Consider the following 15,226-nt stretch of genomic DNA (forward strand, 5'->3'; position numbering starts at 1 on the left):
TATTTCAAGTAACGTTACTTCAACAGTGTTCAGTACGATTCTTGTACCATGTGCGCAATATTTCGTGAAAGACTAAAGTCATCGATTGTGTCCACAGATAGATTCACGAAAAGTGACTTTAGTCGTCAATAGTAGCAAAAGGGTTAAATATGTATGTTATAGTTTCAAAAAAAAAGGTAAACTCATTATCCGTTACAAACCGATTACCTTATGATTTACGTATAACATGTATAATGTACATATAACATTTCTAGGTTTACCTACTTTACAAAAAAACTATGTTTGTGTAAACTTTTAATTAAATTATTTGTTTATAAGATACATGTATATTTACAAACATTCTTTGGGAATCAAGATCGTAAAGAAATATACCCAAGATTGTTGTACATTGATGAAGATAATGGTGAGATATTATACTCTGTAATCGTTTTCATTTATAGAATACGCTTTGCCTTCTTTCACGCATTATCCAAAGTTTTTAACATTGAATCTGGGTACTTTTTTTTATCCAATTAATGTACACTAAAAAAAAAATTATAAACAGGAAAATCTATTAGTTAATGTTGGAACTTTTATACAGAGTCTTTACAAATTGTTACACAACACAAATGGAAGCCATTTTCTTTTAAAAAGCAAAGGAGTGAAACAATACGACTGCATATTTCATATAGCGTAATACAAATACTTTGCCTTAAAGTTCTTTTGGCCGTAATTGTTATCATGTTATCATGGTATGACCATTAAAAATGTCAATTTTAAACCGTGAAGAACTAATACGAATTCGCAATGCTTCATCATTGTTTACAATTCATTTATGAACGAATGCTTTAAAAACTTCGTTATCAATTTTGAATTAAATGGTTTATTAACATGGGCTATTAGTAGCATCTTTTTATGTTCGAACTAAATTAACGATCAAATGCATCGTCGTATTTCCATCGATTTTGATTTAGAGTTACCCTGAGATCTTAGATGACTCCTTCACTCATAGGAGCTGTACATTTCTCTTTACTTTTTATCTAGTAGAATCATTCTTCGAATCGGAATGTTTCAATGCTGCGTACATATCAAGTCTTAAACAGGACGTCGTCGAGTTAATCGCGATCGCATCGATGAATTATACGTTCTACTGCTAGATCGTTTCCTCTTTTTGCTTTTATGCCTATCTTTATGTTTAGATTTTTTCTTACGCGTGTACGATTTATTTGAATAACTGCTACATTGACTGTGCGATCGGTAACGGTCTTCTTCAGAGTCCGAACTACTCCGCATTGCCATCATTGCTTTAAACATAGATTCGCGTCCTTTTCTCGATATATCTCTATTTGTAGACTTGCTATCGTCATCGCTTCCATTTCGTTGAGATTCCCGTCTTCTGGAGCTAATTCTTTTATCTTTTTGTGACGTATACGAAGATGTACTGCTGCTTCTAGATATAGATTGTCGATCATCCTTGTATCTTGATTCTTTTCGATACGAACTTTTTACAACTGATGCTCGCCTTGTTTTATCTCTACTTTTCGTAACTCTTTCATTTTCACCCGTATCAAAGTCACTCGAGCTAGAACTGTAACTTCTTTTCGGCTTTCGTAACGCACGAGATTTTTTATTACTAGTATTTTCATCAGACTCGCTACTACTATCGCTGCTGTACGACTCATCGTCCGTGCAACAATTTTCTTTCTTAATCAAGTCTTTACGAACGCGTACGGTACCTTTTGCAGAATATTGCGGTGTTCTCGATTTCTTTTCATCGCTACTGCTGCTTATTCTCCTTTTTATCGTACGTTGAGTATTTTTTCTTGTTCCTCTTTTTCTAGTCTCACTTTCTCCAGAACTGGACAAATTTCTACTTGCTCGGTTACGAGACCTAGTTTCAACCGAACGATTGCGTCTTTTGGTGGTGCATCTTTTCGATTTCTTGACACGACTTTGATATTTTCTGTTTTTTCTACAAGTATAATCGCTATTTGAATCAGAACTACTTTCTGTAAATGAAGAAATTGAAGCTCTTTTTTTAGCGGATGTACTAGGTTGAGTGTCATCTGCGTAAAAAGTAAACGTGGAAGATCTAGTATAAACATTAAAAGAATAATTTCAGAAATTATTTTGCTTAAAATTAAAATTTTTAAAAAGTAAAAAAATTATTTATTTACTGTGCATTATCAGCCGATACTTGGGAAATGTTAATTTCTTCAGGATCCGAAGACACTAATTCTATAATTTCCGGTGTTCTTTCATGACGAGGTTTAACGTAACCGATTACCTCGCACTCATTGTCAGAAATAGAGGAATCGGAGGAAATAGTTAATACATCTGGTACATTGTACGAAATATCCAATTGAAACATTTGTCCCACGGTACTTGGACCTAATTAAAAAAATATTTTCAATTATATTTCAAACTTAAATATTTAAAAAGAATAAATAATAGTTTACCAGGTATACTGATCGTATGGGGACCCGAACTAGGCGTAACAACGTTCATTCTGAGGTCAATGGCCTCATCAAGAACTCGAACGTCCGAGTCGTCAGAACTGGTACTACTACTGCTAGATGCAGGTGACACAATATTTGACACATATTCGTTTGAAAACCCTGTAACAAATATTAATTTCATATAAAAACAGTACAAAGTATTATTTATAATATAAAAATAACTAATGAAATTATGAACCTTGGGGTAAATAGACCACAGACTGATCGTATCCAACTAAATCGAAATTAGTTCGTGCATAAATGAGCAGTTCGTGTACAAAGTGATCTGTAAACGTGCCAAAATGAGGGCGCACTAAATCGCGAAATTCAAGACTTCTAATATCATACTGACTAAGAGCATCCAATATAATTCTCAATACATATGCAACATGTGAAGCATTGTTAGTAAGTAACACTTGTAATTCTCTATTTAACCATGGTATAAGTCGATTTAACTCTCTTGGTTCTCTTCTGTAAATAAAATACTGTTATGTCAATTTTGTTGACATTTGTGTAGAGCAATAGATGAATACTGACTAACCGATAGTAATCAGGACTACATTCGCGAAAACGTCCAAATACATCAGGTAATGCAGAAGCCCAAATTCCATGCCTATAAATAGTACGACGGTAATCGGCAGGATTTATACGTCTACGTAAACGCTCTCCCATTGAAACTTGAGGAGCTATGCTTGGCAGTTGTTCTCTTCTTGCAACTTGTTCTGGATTAAGCACTATTTCATGCGGACGCCGATGATGTCCTATCACCGTTGTTCTAAAATGATTAAAATTTTATAATTACGAATATCGCGCGTTAAATAACGAGTACTAATAAAATACACACGAAATTGGAGTTCTATACAGCACCTGTAATGAAAACGATGTCCAGTGACGTCCACGCCATGTCCAAGTTCAAAATTAATATCCAAAGTAGCCAATTCTCTAGGCACGTGATATTGATCGTAATCTTCTTCAGATCTTACATTATGTATGATTGATTTGAATGTTTGCTTACATAATGGACATTCTGTTTTTATTTTAGACCATTGAAGTAGGCAAGTAAAACAAAATTGATGAAGGCAGCTGTCTGTGAATGATGTATTCACTAGCTTGCCTAAACAAATACTACAATTAGGAGGAGGTGACACAGCGCCATCGCTTCGATCGCTACTATCTGGATTTTGCACAGGTGCTTCTGATTTAATAGGTTCTTCTGCACCTGTAGCAGAATCTTTCACTTCTAATGGACCCTCCATTATGAATTAATTTGCCTGTTCTTCCATTAAAAGAAACTGGCCTGAAATATATTACATTATATTTTATTGAAATATAACTATTTTATTTACATTTACAGAATTCAATTAGTCATATTATAGTTTAATTGAACAAGTTGACAAATTAAAGGTAATACCATATTTTGGAGTAAATATTTTATTAACATTGAAAATGTTCATAGAACTATCAAAGTAAATATTAAACCTATCACCATATAATTTTGTTGCACAATATTATGAAATAAATAATGTACTTTACAATTCCTGGAAAATACCTAACATATCATTTCCTTTTCAATGTCAAAATGATATAGCATTATAGAATTACTAATTAAGAAATTAACCCTTTGCGGACAAATTTTTTTATTGCTGTAAACATACATAAAAAAATTCTATAAAAATCCTTCGCCACAAATTATTTTCCTTAATATATGTGCAACAACTCACTAAATTAAAATAAAATTGTACATAGAATACTTTTCAAATAAACTTCTGTCCACACAGGGTTAATATATTAAAAATCATGTTCTTAAGGAAAGGATTTTAAAAGAAACATTATACTACAATCATTACAATCAATAAATCTTTATTAAGAATGATAAATCATTGAAAATATTATATTTATGCAAGTATATGTTTATAAATTTTTGTATGAATACTGAGAAATATAAAAATAAAAATGTAACTATGTATTAAGTAATTTCAATCACTTTCAAAATATTATTATTGACTATCACACATGGTTATACAAAAAATTACTTAATTCAGATATAGAACAGAATATAATTGTTGCATTATTTAGCATTACAAAAAATATGAAAGAATCTGATTAATTGAAAGAAAAGGGTAACAAAATATTTGTTTCAACATTACTAAAAAGCTCCACTAGAGACAGTTCATGACTCAGGTCCAGTCAATTTACAAACTACATTTAACATAAGAAAAGTTGAGTGTTTGTAAATTTTAAAACATTTTTGCATAGAAGACACTATCAAAAACGTATAACAATAGTTAGAGAAAAGTGTCACTGAATGATGTCAATGAAATAGTATTCAATGCAGATAATCATAAAATATAAACGATGCTATTTACTTGTCGTGAAACAATTCCTGAATCATTACTATCATAACACGACAAATCTTTATAGATTTATATTTCGATGAGTGGTAAGAAGAGTAAATTAATGTTGAAACCTTTTCTCTTAAATAAAAAGAAAAAAAATACGTCAGACGAAGGAGCAAGAAGGCGTCATAAAGCTGTTTGATAATCGGTATGTTTCATTTTATTTAGCTTGTTATTGATTATCGATGTCACTATTTTTTTCCATAAAAGATGCAGTTCCATGAATATGCCTTACCTTCGAAAAACTTCGACGAAAATCTATACACTAGCTTCAATGCGAAACACAATTAACGTCTTGGAGAAGCTACCTTTTTCGAGAAAGAGTACTCTTACAGAAGCCCATGATCACAAAGCGGAAACTGGTGTAGCATAATACCATGAGTGAGACAGATACTAAACGAAGACGAAGGTAAGAATTATTGTCAATGATGACACGAATAAAAGTTCCTAGGGCATACGCAAGATGCACTGTTGCGTGAAAACTCCTATCGGTAACTTGGGTTTAAGATTGGGTAACTGCAGAGCAGTGTGGCCAGATTGGTCATAATTGAACGCATCGAAAACGAGACAAGCAACGATGAATTTGCTATAGCCCCTAGGAGAGCAATGGGGGGAAAAGCAGACACATGCTTGACATGCTTCGCTGTGGACCATAGCAAATTCGTCGTTGCTCTTCTCGTTTTCGATGCATTCAATATGCTCGATCTGGCCACACTGCTACAGAAGGCCCTAAAGTTTCTAGATATGCAAAGTTCTGATCACGAACCACGGACTTGGGGACATGGAGAGATGAGGCATAAACACGGAGTAACATACGGAGGCAACACTTTTCAGTTTTTGCGAAACCAAATTTGAGGGTGCATGTACCATTCTTCCACGAGAAGAAGGCACAGCGTGTTTACATCCCCACTCCTGTTGCAGTCCGCTGACTTACAGGCATTGATCGAAAACGGTGACGAAATCGGTGACAGCCAATAAGCGGACTGCAGCAAGAGTGGGGATGTAAATACGCTGTGCCTTCTTCTCGTGGAAGGACGGTACGTAAATTGATCAATGGGAGTCGTTAGTAATCAGTAGTGAAAGATTTTTTGAAAAACCAACCGATTCTAATAATAAATAGTACAGTCGTGGATAAAATTAAGTGGACAGGTGTAATGAGTAAACAAAACAACTTTAATTTAATGACTACTCAATTCTGTTCACGACTGTATTATACATACACACAATAGTCAAGTTTTTAATATAGACTCGAAACCAGAAGTCAGAACATAATGATCGTTCTAATTTACCAGTTAAGACTATACCGTTTATTTTTTTTTTTTACACGCGAGTATTATTATGAAATTGACCCGATTGGTGGGTCTTGCCATTTAAATTCTTCTTGGTAAGTGACATAAGTGACCCAGTAACAAATATTGAGAAATCCAAAAGAGGCTGGAAATACTATTCGTGCCACTTTGTCAATGTAAGAAACACTATTTATATGTCTTGCAATTTTTTCTCCATGCTGTTTACAGTTTCTAGCCGCTTCTCTTTGTCTGCACCTCCTGCAATTAAAAAAAAAAGAAATACTAGAAATATTATTGGGTTGAAAAGAAGGTTTGTAGCGTTTTTCACTGTGTTGTGTTGAAATATGTATTTATTGCATTGTTAAAAATATTTTTTAACAAGGTATGTATACTACCTAAATGCCTCATCTCCAGTGAGACAATACAGAAATTGCCGCCATTTTGGTATCCATACTTCTGTTTGTGTTTGTCTTTCCATTGTTGATGGTTTCGAAGAGACGGAAATGCATCCTTGTCCATAGGTTACTGATTCCTGAATGAACAAATTATTATTATCTTAAACTTTACTACCTCTAGCCGATTAATCGGCTTTTCGTTGTCAACGGTTACCGACTGTTAGCCGATTAATCGGCTTTTCGTTGCCCACGGTTACCGACTGCTAGCCGATTGAATCGCTTTTGAATGGTAATGGTTATCGACCGCTAGCTGATTGATCGACTTGTGAATAGCAACGGTTATCGACTGGTTTTCATTTCGACAAAATGAATGTCAAATAATATTTTAACATTTATAAATCACGATGAAATTACAGTGCTTTGAATGAAAGGAATTATTTTCCTATGCGATTGCTAAAACCAATCCGGTACTAGAGAACGGGAAGCGAGCAGTTCGAAGAATACTTCATCCTCTACACTACTCGCGGGTGTCAACGCACTATTTATCAATAAGTTTTGTTATGGCAAAACAGCTGAATTTCAGCAAAGTTCAACATCATTTAAGGGTAATCCGCAGAAGTTAGTTAACGATCTAGTAATAGAATAATTTTATGTGTGAGCATAAGATACTTACGTTAAGACTGTAGACGTCACATATTAAGGAGCTTCTTTCGCGAGGGACATCAGTTGTAGATTCTGGATGTACTAAATGAGAACTACATGACACGATACTACAAATTCCGTCTTGATAACTAGCGTCGCTCGTGTTATCCCAATCCTCTTCATCTAAAGGAATTTCTCCACTACCAACCTATCAATAATACATTTTTAGAGTTTTAAAAATTCTTGAAAATTGTACGAACGTACGAATCGTCGAAAAGTGGAATAAATTTAAATTAATAATTACATGGATTTATTAGGATGAATAATTACCGCTTAAACAAAGTATCACAAAGTAGAGTAATATAACTTCTTAAAATGGTGCAGCGTTTAAAAAAATAAAAAATCGTTAAACTGAAGATTCGAAGGTGTTAACCGTTGAAATACCTTTGTAAAGTAATGGACGCCAGCAAATTCTAAAAGGGTAGCGATGCAGTATCCAAAACTCATAAGCAGAAACCAATCTAGTGCTGTTGCATATCTCACTTTTGGTAAATCGGTTCTGGAATCGAGGCTAATAGTTGACAATGTCAAAACTGTGGTGATACCTAAAAAAAAAAAACAATTTTCTGTTAATTATATAAGCATTGCCAATTTAACAAAAATGTAAGTAATAGATCCTTTACTCTAACAATAATTTATAATCAAATAAGGAATAGGAACTTAAATTTACAATATACAATACAGACTTGTTATTTTCAGAGATTTACATCGGTAAATATTGGTTGTATTGTAACAACCCTTATAGAAACCGAAATATCGAAATACCAGTATAACGGTATACCGGTATTTTACCTATATTTACCCAAACCGACTCTATCGCTGGTAGCTTCACGATGAATCCAAAAAGATACCCAACTGAGTACTACTATTAAGACACAGGGCACGTAAACCTAATAAATTCATAAAAGTATTAAAATGGCCGATAAAGCTTATGATTTGTGAAATATACAGGGTGTTTGGCCACCTCTGGGAAAAATTTTAATGAGAAATTCTAGAGACCAAAATAAGACGAAAATCAAGAATATCAATTTCTTCATTGAGGCTTCGTTAAAAAGTTATTAACGTTTAAAGTTCTGCCTGTAAAACGGCAATCTGCGAACAGCTGCGGGTATGCGATAGTGGTTCTCACTCAGCATGAGAAACTCTTCTTACTGACGTATTGACAGCCTTACAGTCTTGTGAGTGAGAACCTCTAGGACCGATCTGTCTTAACCTATCGCGCGCACGCAGCTGTTCACAGATTGCCGTTCTACAGGCGAATCTTTAAACGGTAATAACTTTTTAACGAAGCCTCAATCAACAAATTAGTATTCTTGATTTTCGTCTTATTTTGGTCTCTAGAATCTTCTATTAAAATTTTTCTCAGAGGTGTCTAAACATCTTGTATACTATAATTTTTATAAATTTAATTTATTTTATTTATAAGAAATACAGAGTGAATTTTTTGTTTCAAACCAAAGTAAAAAATCATCGATTTTTTAACATTGTCCTTTAATTAAATAAAGCAGAAAATATAAAATTGTACGGATATAGACTTACTTGAATGATGAAATAACCAGTATTTCGTTGTAAATTAAAGGAAACCTGGAGAACCGAAAATTCACCTTCCCGACGAATGAAAGTTAAATTTCGGTATGGCGAGCCCATTAAATCGAATTGCGAAAGTGCCATTCCAGGAACGAAATTCACCGACGAACCCTCCTGCCATTCATAAACTAATTGACGAGAAGTATATGCATCTAAAAATGAGCAAAATAATCGGAATAATCATTATTAAACTTAAAATTAATAGATAGTTATACAGGGTGTTCGGCCACACCTGGGAAGAATTTAAATGGGAGATTCTAGAGGCCAAAATAAGACGAAAATCAAGAATATCAGTTTGTTGTTTGAGGCTTCGTTAAAAAGTTCTTACAAAATTAAATTAAAAAATTTCAAATAATTTACGGAAAAATTATTTTCGGTTGCGAGGGTCAATTACAATCATATTTGGTGAATAGATATACCTCCGAAATCCTGCGCGTTTTCGAGAAAAAAATTCCTGATCGAAAATGTAATGTGAGGCCAGCAATGGATCCCCAAAAATGCATATCTTTAAAATGTCATAACTCCTGAACGGATAGGAGGATTTTAATGTTTCAAAAGGCAAACAACGCATATTTTGGTGTAGAATATGTAGAAATTCCATAAATTTTTGAAAAGTTGTTCCTTGACCCCGTAAAGTAAGAAAAACCCCATAAAAATGGTCCAATTTTCAAACAGCCATAACTCCTGCAATAGTGGATATATTTCAATGAAATTTTTTTTTAAAGTAGAGCTCATGAGTACCTACAAAAAAGTATTAAACAACTTTTCTATAGGGCGTTGACCAGAATTATTAAAAATGAATAACAAATTTTTAGAAAAAATCAACAAGTGGACGTGCTGAAATTCGGTAAAATTGAAAAGTTTGTAATCATTCTGGAAAAATTATTTTCTGTTGCAGAGATCAATTACAATCATTTTTCGTGAATAGACATACGAGAAACAAATTCGAGAGGTGGACTTTTTCGACAAAATTAAAAAATGTCAAATCGTTCTAAAAAAATTATTTTCGGTTGCAGGGGTTAATTATAATCATATTTGATGAATAGACATACCCCCGAAATCCTACAAGCTTTCGAGAAAAAAATTCTTTACCGAAAATATACTGTGTGGCTGGAAATGTTTCTATAACTTTTTAACGAAGTCTCAATCAACAAATTAGTATCCTCGATTTTCGTCTTATTTTTGCCTCTAGAATCTCCCATTAAAATTCTTCCCAGGCGTGGCTGAACACCCTGTATAAATAATTCCTTTTGATCGGTGGACCAAAAAAATTAAATAATGATTTTTAATACTGTTTCCAATATTATGCAAAATTTTAAGAAATTCAAAAATTACTTACAACTTCCAAGAATAAGTGGACAAGACTGTCGATCCATAGGAAAATTCCTCAGTTCCATTGGACATTTTGCTTTTATCGTAAGCCTATTTTTAATTTAAAAATAGAGTTAGGAAATTTCTTTTATAACATTTCAAATATAAGCACATAACGAGCAACGTTATACGCTTGAATTAATTCAGGACGTTGCATGAATCATGGTATTAGATTGGTAATTTTTTTCCGTCTCAATTGTCTCGTAAAAAATTTGTCGTAAATAAATAGTGTTATATATTTATAAATATTTGAATTTAGAGAGGAATAATTAATTGTCTTCTGTTTCATCACTCAAACTTTGTCGGCGGTAATTGATTTTTTCAAAATTATTACAACGTGACCAACCTTTTTTACTATTTTTGTTTATATTGTTGCGACGGACTGAAGATGCATCGTTGCGGCAACGTGAAGACTGTTCCGCAACGATGTGAAACTGCTCCTTCGAACGAGCGGAAGCGAGAGCCCGTTCCTTCCGGTTGCCAGAGGAACCGGCAACGATTCAAAAGAGGAGAACGACGAGAGACCTCGTGGAGTAAAGACGTGTTGACAAAGCTCTGTTAATAAAGTTCCCTACTCATCAGTTCTAAGTTTCTAGTGTTGTGTCTAGTTGTGTTTTAATGAGTTCAATAAGAAACACCCCGTCCCGGCGCAACAGTGGTGTCAGAAGTGGGATGGAGACTCGTTCTGCTGCCGGGGCGGAGGCTCTGTCGTCGCTGGAGTTGCTTCTGGAGGGGTTGCAGCGGAATATCGCCACTCAGTTCCAGGAGCAACAGCGAATGTTAGTGGAGGAACGCGAGCGAGCTGAGGAGCGGCGTACGACGGAGAGGGCTGCCGCTTCGGCCAGAGATGCCGCGGTCGAGGAGAGGATTGGAGCCGTGGAGGGGGAGCAAGGTCGCGAAGAGGAGCATCTTGTCTTCAGAACCATCTGTATATCTGCGAAGACGGAAGATTGGGTTAAGGCCCAGGAAGAGGATGAGGATCTGCAATTTATTCGGCAGTCGAAGATTGAAGAGAATAACCCCACTTGGCAAGAGATTTCAGCACTTTCCCATGAAGCGAAGTACTTCTGGAAGACCTGGGATTCATTGGAGGTACATCATGGTTTATTGTTCCGGAGGTGGGAATCTGCTGGCGGAGAGGAGGCCAGTCGGCTATTGGTGGTACCGAAGAGTAAGATTACCGAAGCCCTCCAGGAATGCCATGATACGCCTTCTGGAGGTCACTTCGGGGTGAGGAAAACTTTGGCGAAAATTCGACAACGCTTCTTTTGGCCGAACCACCGAAGGGATGTGGAGGATTGGTGTCGCCGGTGCCATAGCTGTTCCGCGAGGAAAGGACCTGCGGAGAAGGGAAGAGGAAACATGAAGGTTTATAACGTAGGAGCACCTTTTGAGAGGATAGCGCTCGACGTTGTTGGTCCCCTGCCGAGGTCTTCCGCTGGGAACAGATTTGCGCTGGTTGTGATGGATTATTTTTCGAAGTGGCCAGAGGTGATTCCACTTCCTAACCAGCGAGCGACAACAATTTCCACAGCGTTGCTGAAGGAAGTGATAAGCCGACACGGAGTTCCGCTCGAGCTGCACTCCGATCAGGGTCGGAGTTTTGAGTCAAGCATCTTCAAGGAGCTAATGAAGATACTTGGAATCAGAAGACGAGGACAACTCCATTATACCCTCAGTCGGACGGGCTCGTAGAGCGGATGATAAGAACCTTGTTGCGATATCTGTCTCAGTTTGTTGCAGAACATCAAAAGGACTGGGACGAATGGATTCCAACGTTCTTGCTGGCTTATCGTTCTTCGCAACATGAAGTGACACAGAATACGCCGTCGATGGTCCTCACGGGACGGGAGCTGCGCCTTCCTCTGGATCTTCTAAGGGGAGCTGTTTCTTCTAAGGGGAAAGAAGAAGATGGTTACATCGTGAGAACTAGGAAAAGAATAGAAGAAATTCATAAATTCGTTCGACAGCGGATGCGAATTTGTTCGGAGAGAACGAAGTCGTGGTATGATTCGTTCTCGAGATCAATTTCCTTTGTTCCTGGGGAGAAGGTGTGGTTGTATAATCCTCGAAGAACGAAGGGAAGATGCCCGAAGCTCCAGTACGACTGGGAGGGACCCTACGAGGTGAAAAATCGGCTTAATGAGTTGATTTATCGAATAGCTCGTTCACCGAAGTCCAAACCGAGGGTCGTACCTGTGAATCGACTCGCTCGGTACGATTCACGGGAGGTTTCCTGCAAGGATACAGGGAGATGAGGATCGAGGAGGATGGCCGACATCTTCGCCCAAGAAGAGGACGTTTCGTCGCAGAAGGCTAGGGTGGGGGTTACTTGCTGGCGGCGGACAGCCTCTCTTCTTTGCGTGTCGCAAACGGTCGTGGAAGCGTAATCCTCACCGGGAGGGTTACCCCACAGCCGGGGCTCCATCCGGATGGGGTTCTGGTGGCCGGACTGCAAAGTCGTAGTATGTTCCGGACAACCATTTCATCGAGGAAATTCTCCTTGATGATTGGGGAACATCTCTAGGGGGGCTGTTCCGTTTAGTTGGGGGAACTCACATCCGAGAAGACGTCAAGAAAGAAGCGCGCAAGTCGCAAGTATTCAAGGGGAAGGGCGAGGAGCAGTCGGGATCTCTTCATTCTCGCAGAGGAATTTTGGAAGTTGCACCGGCGTCTTGCTCAAGGTTTTTGAGTGGTTTTCCTTGAGACGGAGGACGAATGTCAAGGCGCTAACTGTCTGGTAAAGGCCACTCAGGTAAACGTTCGATCTATTCGTTTATTTACTTTACAGACAGAGGTGTTTTAAACTCGGGGCAGATTTGGAGGTTGGAGGCTCACACTGAAGTTGCCTGTCCGAGCTGAATCTGCCGCGGTCGGGACGTCCGCGTTTTGAAGAGGGGGAGCAGTGTTGCGACGGACTGAAGATGCATCGTTGCGGCAACGTGAAGACTGTTCCGCAACGATGTGAAACTGCTCCTTCGAACGAGCGGAAGCGAGAGCCCGTTCCTTCCGGTTGCCAGAGGAATCGGCAACGATTCAAAAGAGGAGAACGACGAGACACCTCGTGGAGTAAAGACGTGTTGACAAAGCTCTGTTAATAAAGTTCCCTACTCATCAGTTCTAAGTTTCTAGTGTTGTGTCTAGTTGTGTTTTAATGAGTTCAATAAGAAACACCCCGTCCCGGCGCAACAATATGTTATAACAAAGCAATTAAAAAAGGTCCCGTTCAAATTCGTGATGAGATAATCTTTCGACAACTTCGCCTAATATTCTTTTGAAATAGCAATACAGATGAATAATTAAAGCATTAACTATGATTTATATTAACTTATTAAAAAAGAAACTCTATAATCAATGTCTGTACAAACGTAGTACAAAATTTACTAATAAAGAAAAAATAATTGGCTGCCAATATAAACGGGAAGTAACCTCATAGAGTAAAGGATGTCCCCGTCCTGTGATATTCTTAACAATTTGTTAGGTACTGTGATCGTATGCACGTAGCTGTGTTTTCCATTGTAAAAATACGTGTCCGGCCTCCAGATTCTTTCCAGCATTTTGATGCTCAAACTGAGCGACTTTATCGGGCCCAAGAAGCTTAAACGTGAATCCCTCCATGATTGACGAAAGTAACAATCCATCGAATAATCCTATGAAAATAAAAGTTATAAAAATTTAACTTTAAAATTTTAAAAGAATATGAAGAGATACCGGTACCAAATATGTGTAATACAATGTCTTGATAATTATCTGCTTATGAAAACATTAATTATTTTAATTATTTTTTAGACGTACCATATCGAGTTCAGATACAGGGCCCATGCTTCTTATCAAAATATTCGTTTTTACCACAGTCGGTACTCCTGCTAATCAAAAATTCATAATAGTATCTACACTAACATCAAATTAACTTTTGTACATTAATTTTCAAACAATATTGTTCCATGTAATACAACTATTGCCAAATACTTTACCTTTTCCATGCGTGGGTAGCTGATTATTTTCATAATTCATTAGGAGATTCTCGAGAACCATGGTAATATTTTTAGATACCATATCATTTACTGTTCCCCTGTTTAACTCGGACTTCGATAAAGTCCTCGATAATGGTATGGAAACATCAAGAGCGAAATTCTGATCCTTTCGTGTTGTTAGTAGTACAAGTAGTATGAATCTGAAAAAAAAATTTCAATTTATTTACGCCAATTGATGTAATCTTCTTCTTCTATCCATCTATCTATACAATAAAATGGAAGGCCTGACTCACTGACTCATCAACACCCAGGGTAAGCCCTTGGACATAAAAAGCTCAAGTTTTGCATAGAGGTTTCCTTTATGATGTATACAAAGAATAAGAAAGGATATTCCGAAATTCAACCCCTAAGGGGGTGAAAAGGGGTTGCAACGTTTGTATGAGGAATATTTTATTTCTGATTGAATTTACTTAAAACTTGGTCTTAATGCTCTTTGACATAATTAATCAAACACCTGTTTCGGCATTTTAAAAAATTCTACCCCTAGAGGGGTGAAAGGGGGTTGTAATGTTTGTATGGGACATATTTTGTTCGTTGTCGGATTTGCTTCATACTTGGTCTTAATATTCTTTGATATAATTAATCAAACACTTATTCCGGTTTTTTTAAGAAATTCAACCTCTGAAGGGGTGAAAAGGGGTTGTAACGTTTGTATGAGGAATACTTTATTTGTGGTTGGATTTGCTTGAAACTTGGTCTTAATGTTCTTTGGCATAATTAAACAAACACCTGTTTCGGCATTATAAAAAATTCTACCCCTGGAGGGGTGAAAGGGGGTTGCAACGATTGTATGGGACATATTTTTTTTGTTGTCGGATTTGCTTCATACTTGGTCTTAATACTCTTTGATATAATTAATCAAACACTTATTCCGGTTTTTTTAAGAAATTCAACCTCTGAAGGGGTGAAAAGGGGTTGTAACGTTTGTATGAGGAATACTTTATTTGTGGTTGGATTTGCTTGAAACTTGGTCTT

At 36.6% G+C, this 15,226-nt stretch overlaps 2 protein-coding genes across 2 annotated transcripts; both read right to left on the reverse strand.

The window, feature by feature from the left end:
* Nucleotides 1–38: 38 nt before the first annotated feature.
* On the reverse strand, nucleotides 39–5,226 carry LOC122400158 (E3 ubiquitin-protein ligase Topors-like). The gene is made up of 7 exons (XM_043401456.1): nucleotides 5,109–5,226; nucleotides 3,345–3,774; nucleotides 3,019–3,252; nucleotides 2,677–2,948; nucleotides 2,439–2,597; nucleotides 2,157–2,370; nucleotides 39–2,071 (listed from the first exon to the last, which is right to left on the reverse strand). Exons 2-7 carry the CDS (start codon nucleotides 3,731–3,733, stop codon nucleotides 1,075–1,077), a joined length of 2,265 nt encoding a protein of 754 aa, XP_043257391.1. The 5' UTR covers nucleotides 3,734–3,774; nucleotides 5,109–5,226; the 3' UTR covers nucleotides 39–1,074.
* Nucleotides 5,227–6,209: 983 nt separating this feature from the next.
* Nucleotides 6,210–14,311, reverse strand: LOC122400108 (gamma-aminobutyric acid receptor alpha-like). The gene is made up of 10 exons (XM_043401350.1): nucleotides 14,192–14,311; nucleotides 14,013–14,080; nucleotides 13,647–13,867; nucleotides 10,186–10,268; nucleotides 8,799–8,998; nucleotides 8,062–8,149; nucleotides 7,644–7,804; nucleotides 7,231–7,407; nucleotides 6,558–6,694; nucleotides 6,210–6,420 (listed from the first exon to the last, which is right to left on the reverse strand). Exons 1-10 carry the CDS (start codon nucleotides 14,271–14,273, stop codon nucleotides 6,210–6,212), a joined length of 1,428 nt encoding a protein of 475 aa, XP_043257285.1. The 5' UTR covers nucleotides 14,274–14,311.
* Between the last annotated feature and the right edge of the window lie 915 nt (nucleotides 14,312–15,226).

The sequence above is a fragment of the Colletes gigas genome, unplaced genomic scaffold (assembly GCF_013123115.1).
Source record: "Colletes gigas isolate AHSC1104 unplaced genomic scaffold, ASM1312311v1 Colletes_gigas_Sc00016, whole genome shotgun sequence".
Taxonomy (NCBI): domain Eukaryota; kingdom Metazoa; phylum Arthropoda; class Insecta; order Hymenoptera; family Colletidae; genus Colletes; species Colletes gigas.

Bases quoted from the DNA above. Each gene is read 5' to 3' on its own strand.
- LOC122400108 (XM_043401350.1), bottom strand. From the start codon at position 14,273: ATGGTATCTAAAAATATTACCATGGTTCTCGAGAATCTCCTAATGAAT. The intron at 8,150-8,798 runs GTAAGTCTATAT...TGAATTTATTAG, and splicing joins CTGGTTATTTCATCATTCAA to GTTTACGTGCCCTGTGTCTT. The intron at 7,805-8,061 runs GTAAATATAGGT...TTTTTTTTTTAG, and splicing joins CAGCGATAGAGTCGGTTTGG to GTATCACCACAGTTTTGACA.
- LOC122400158 (XM_043401456.1), bottom strand. From the start codon at position 3,733: ATGGAGGGTCCATTAGAAGTGAAAGATTCTGCTACAGGTGCAGAAGAA. The intron at 2,949-3,018 runs GTTAGTCAGTAT...TTTTATTTACAG, and splicing joins TGTAGTCCTGATTACTATCG to AAGAGAACCAAGAGAGTTAA. The intron at 2,598-2,676 runs GTTCATAATTTC...TATTTGTTACAG, and splicing joins TGTGGTCTATTTACCCCAAG to GGTTTTCAAACGAATATGTG.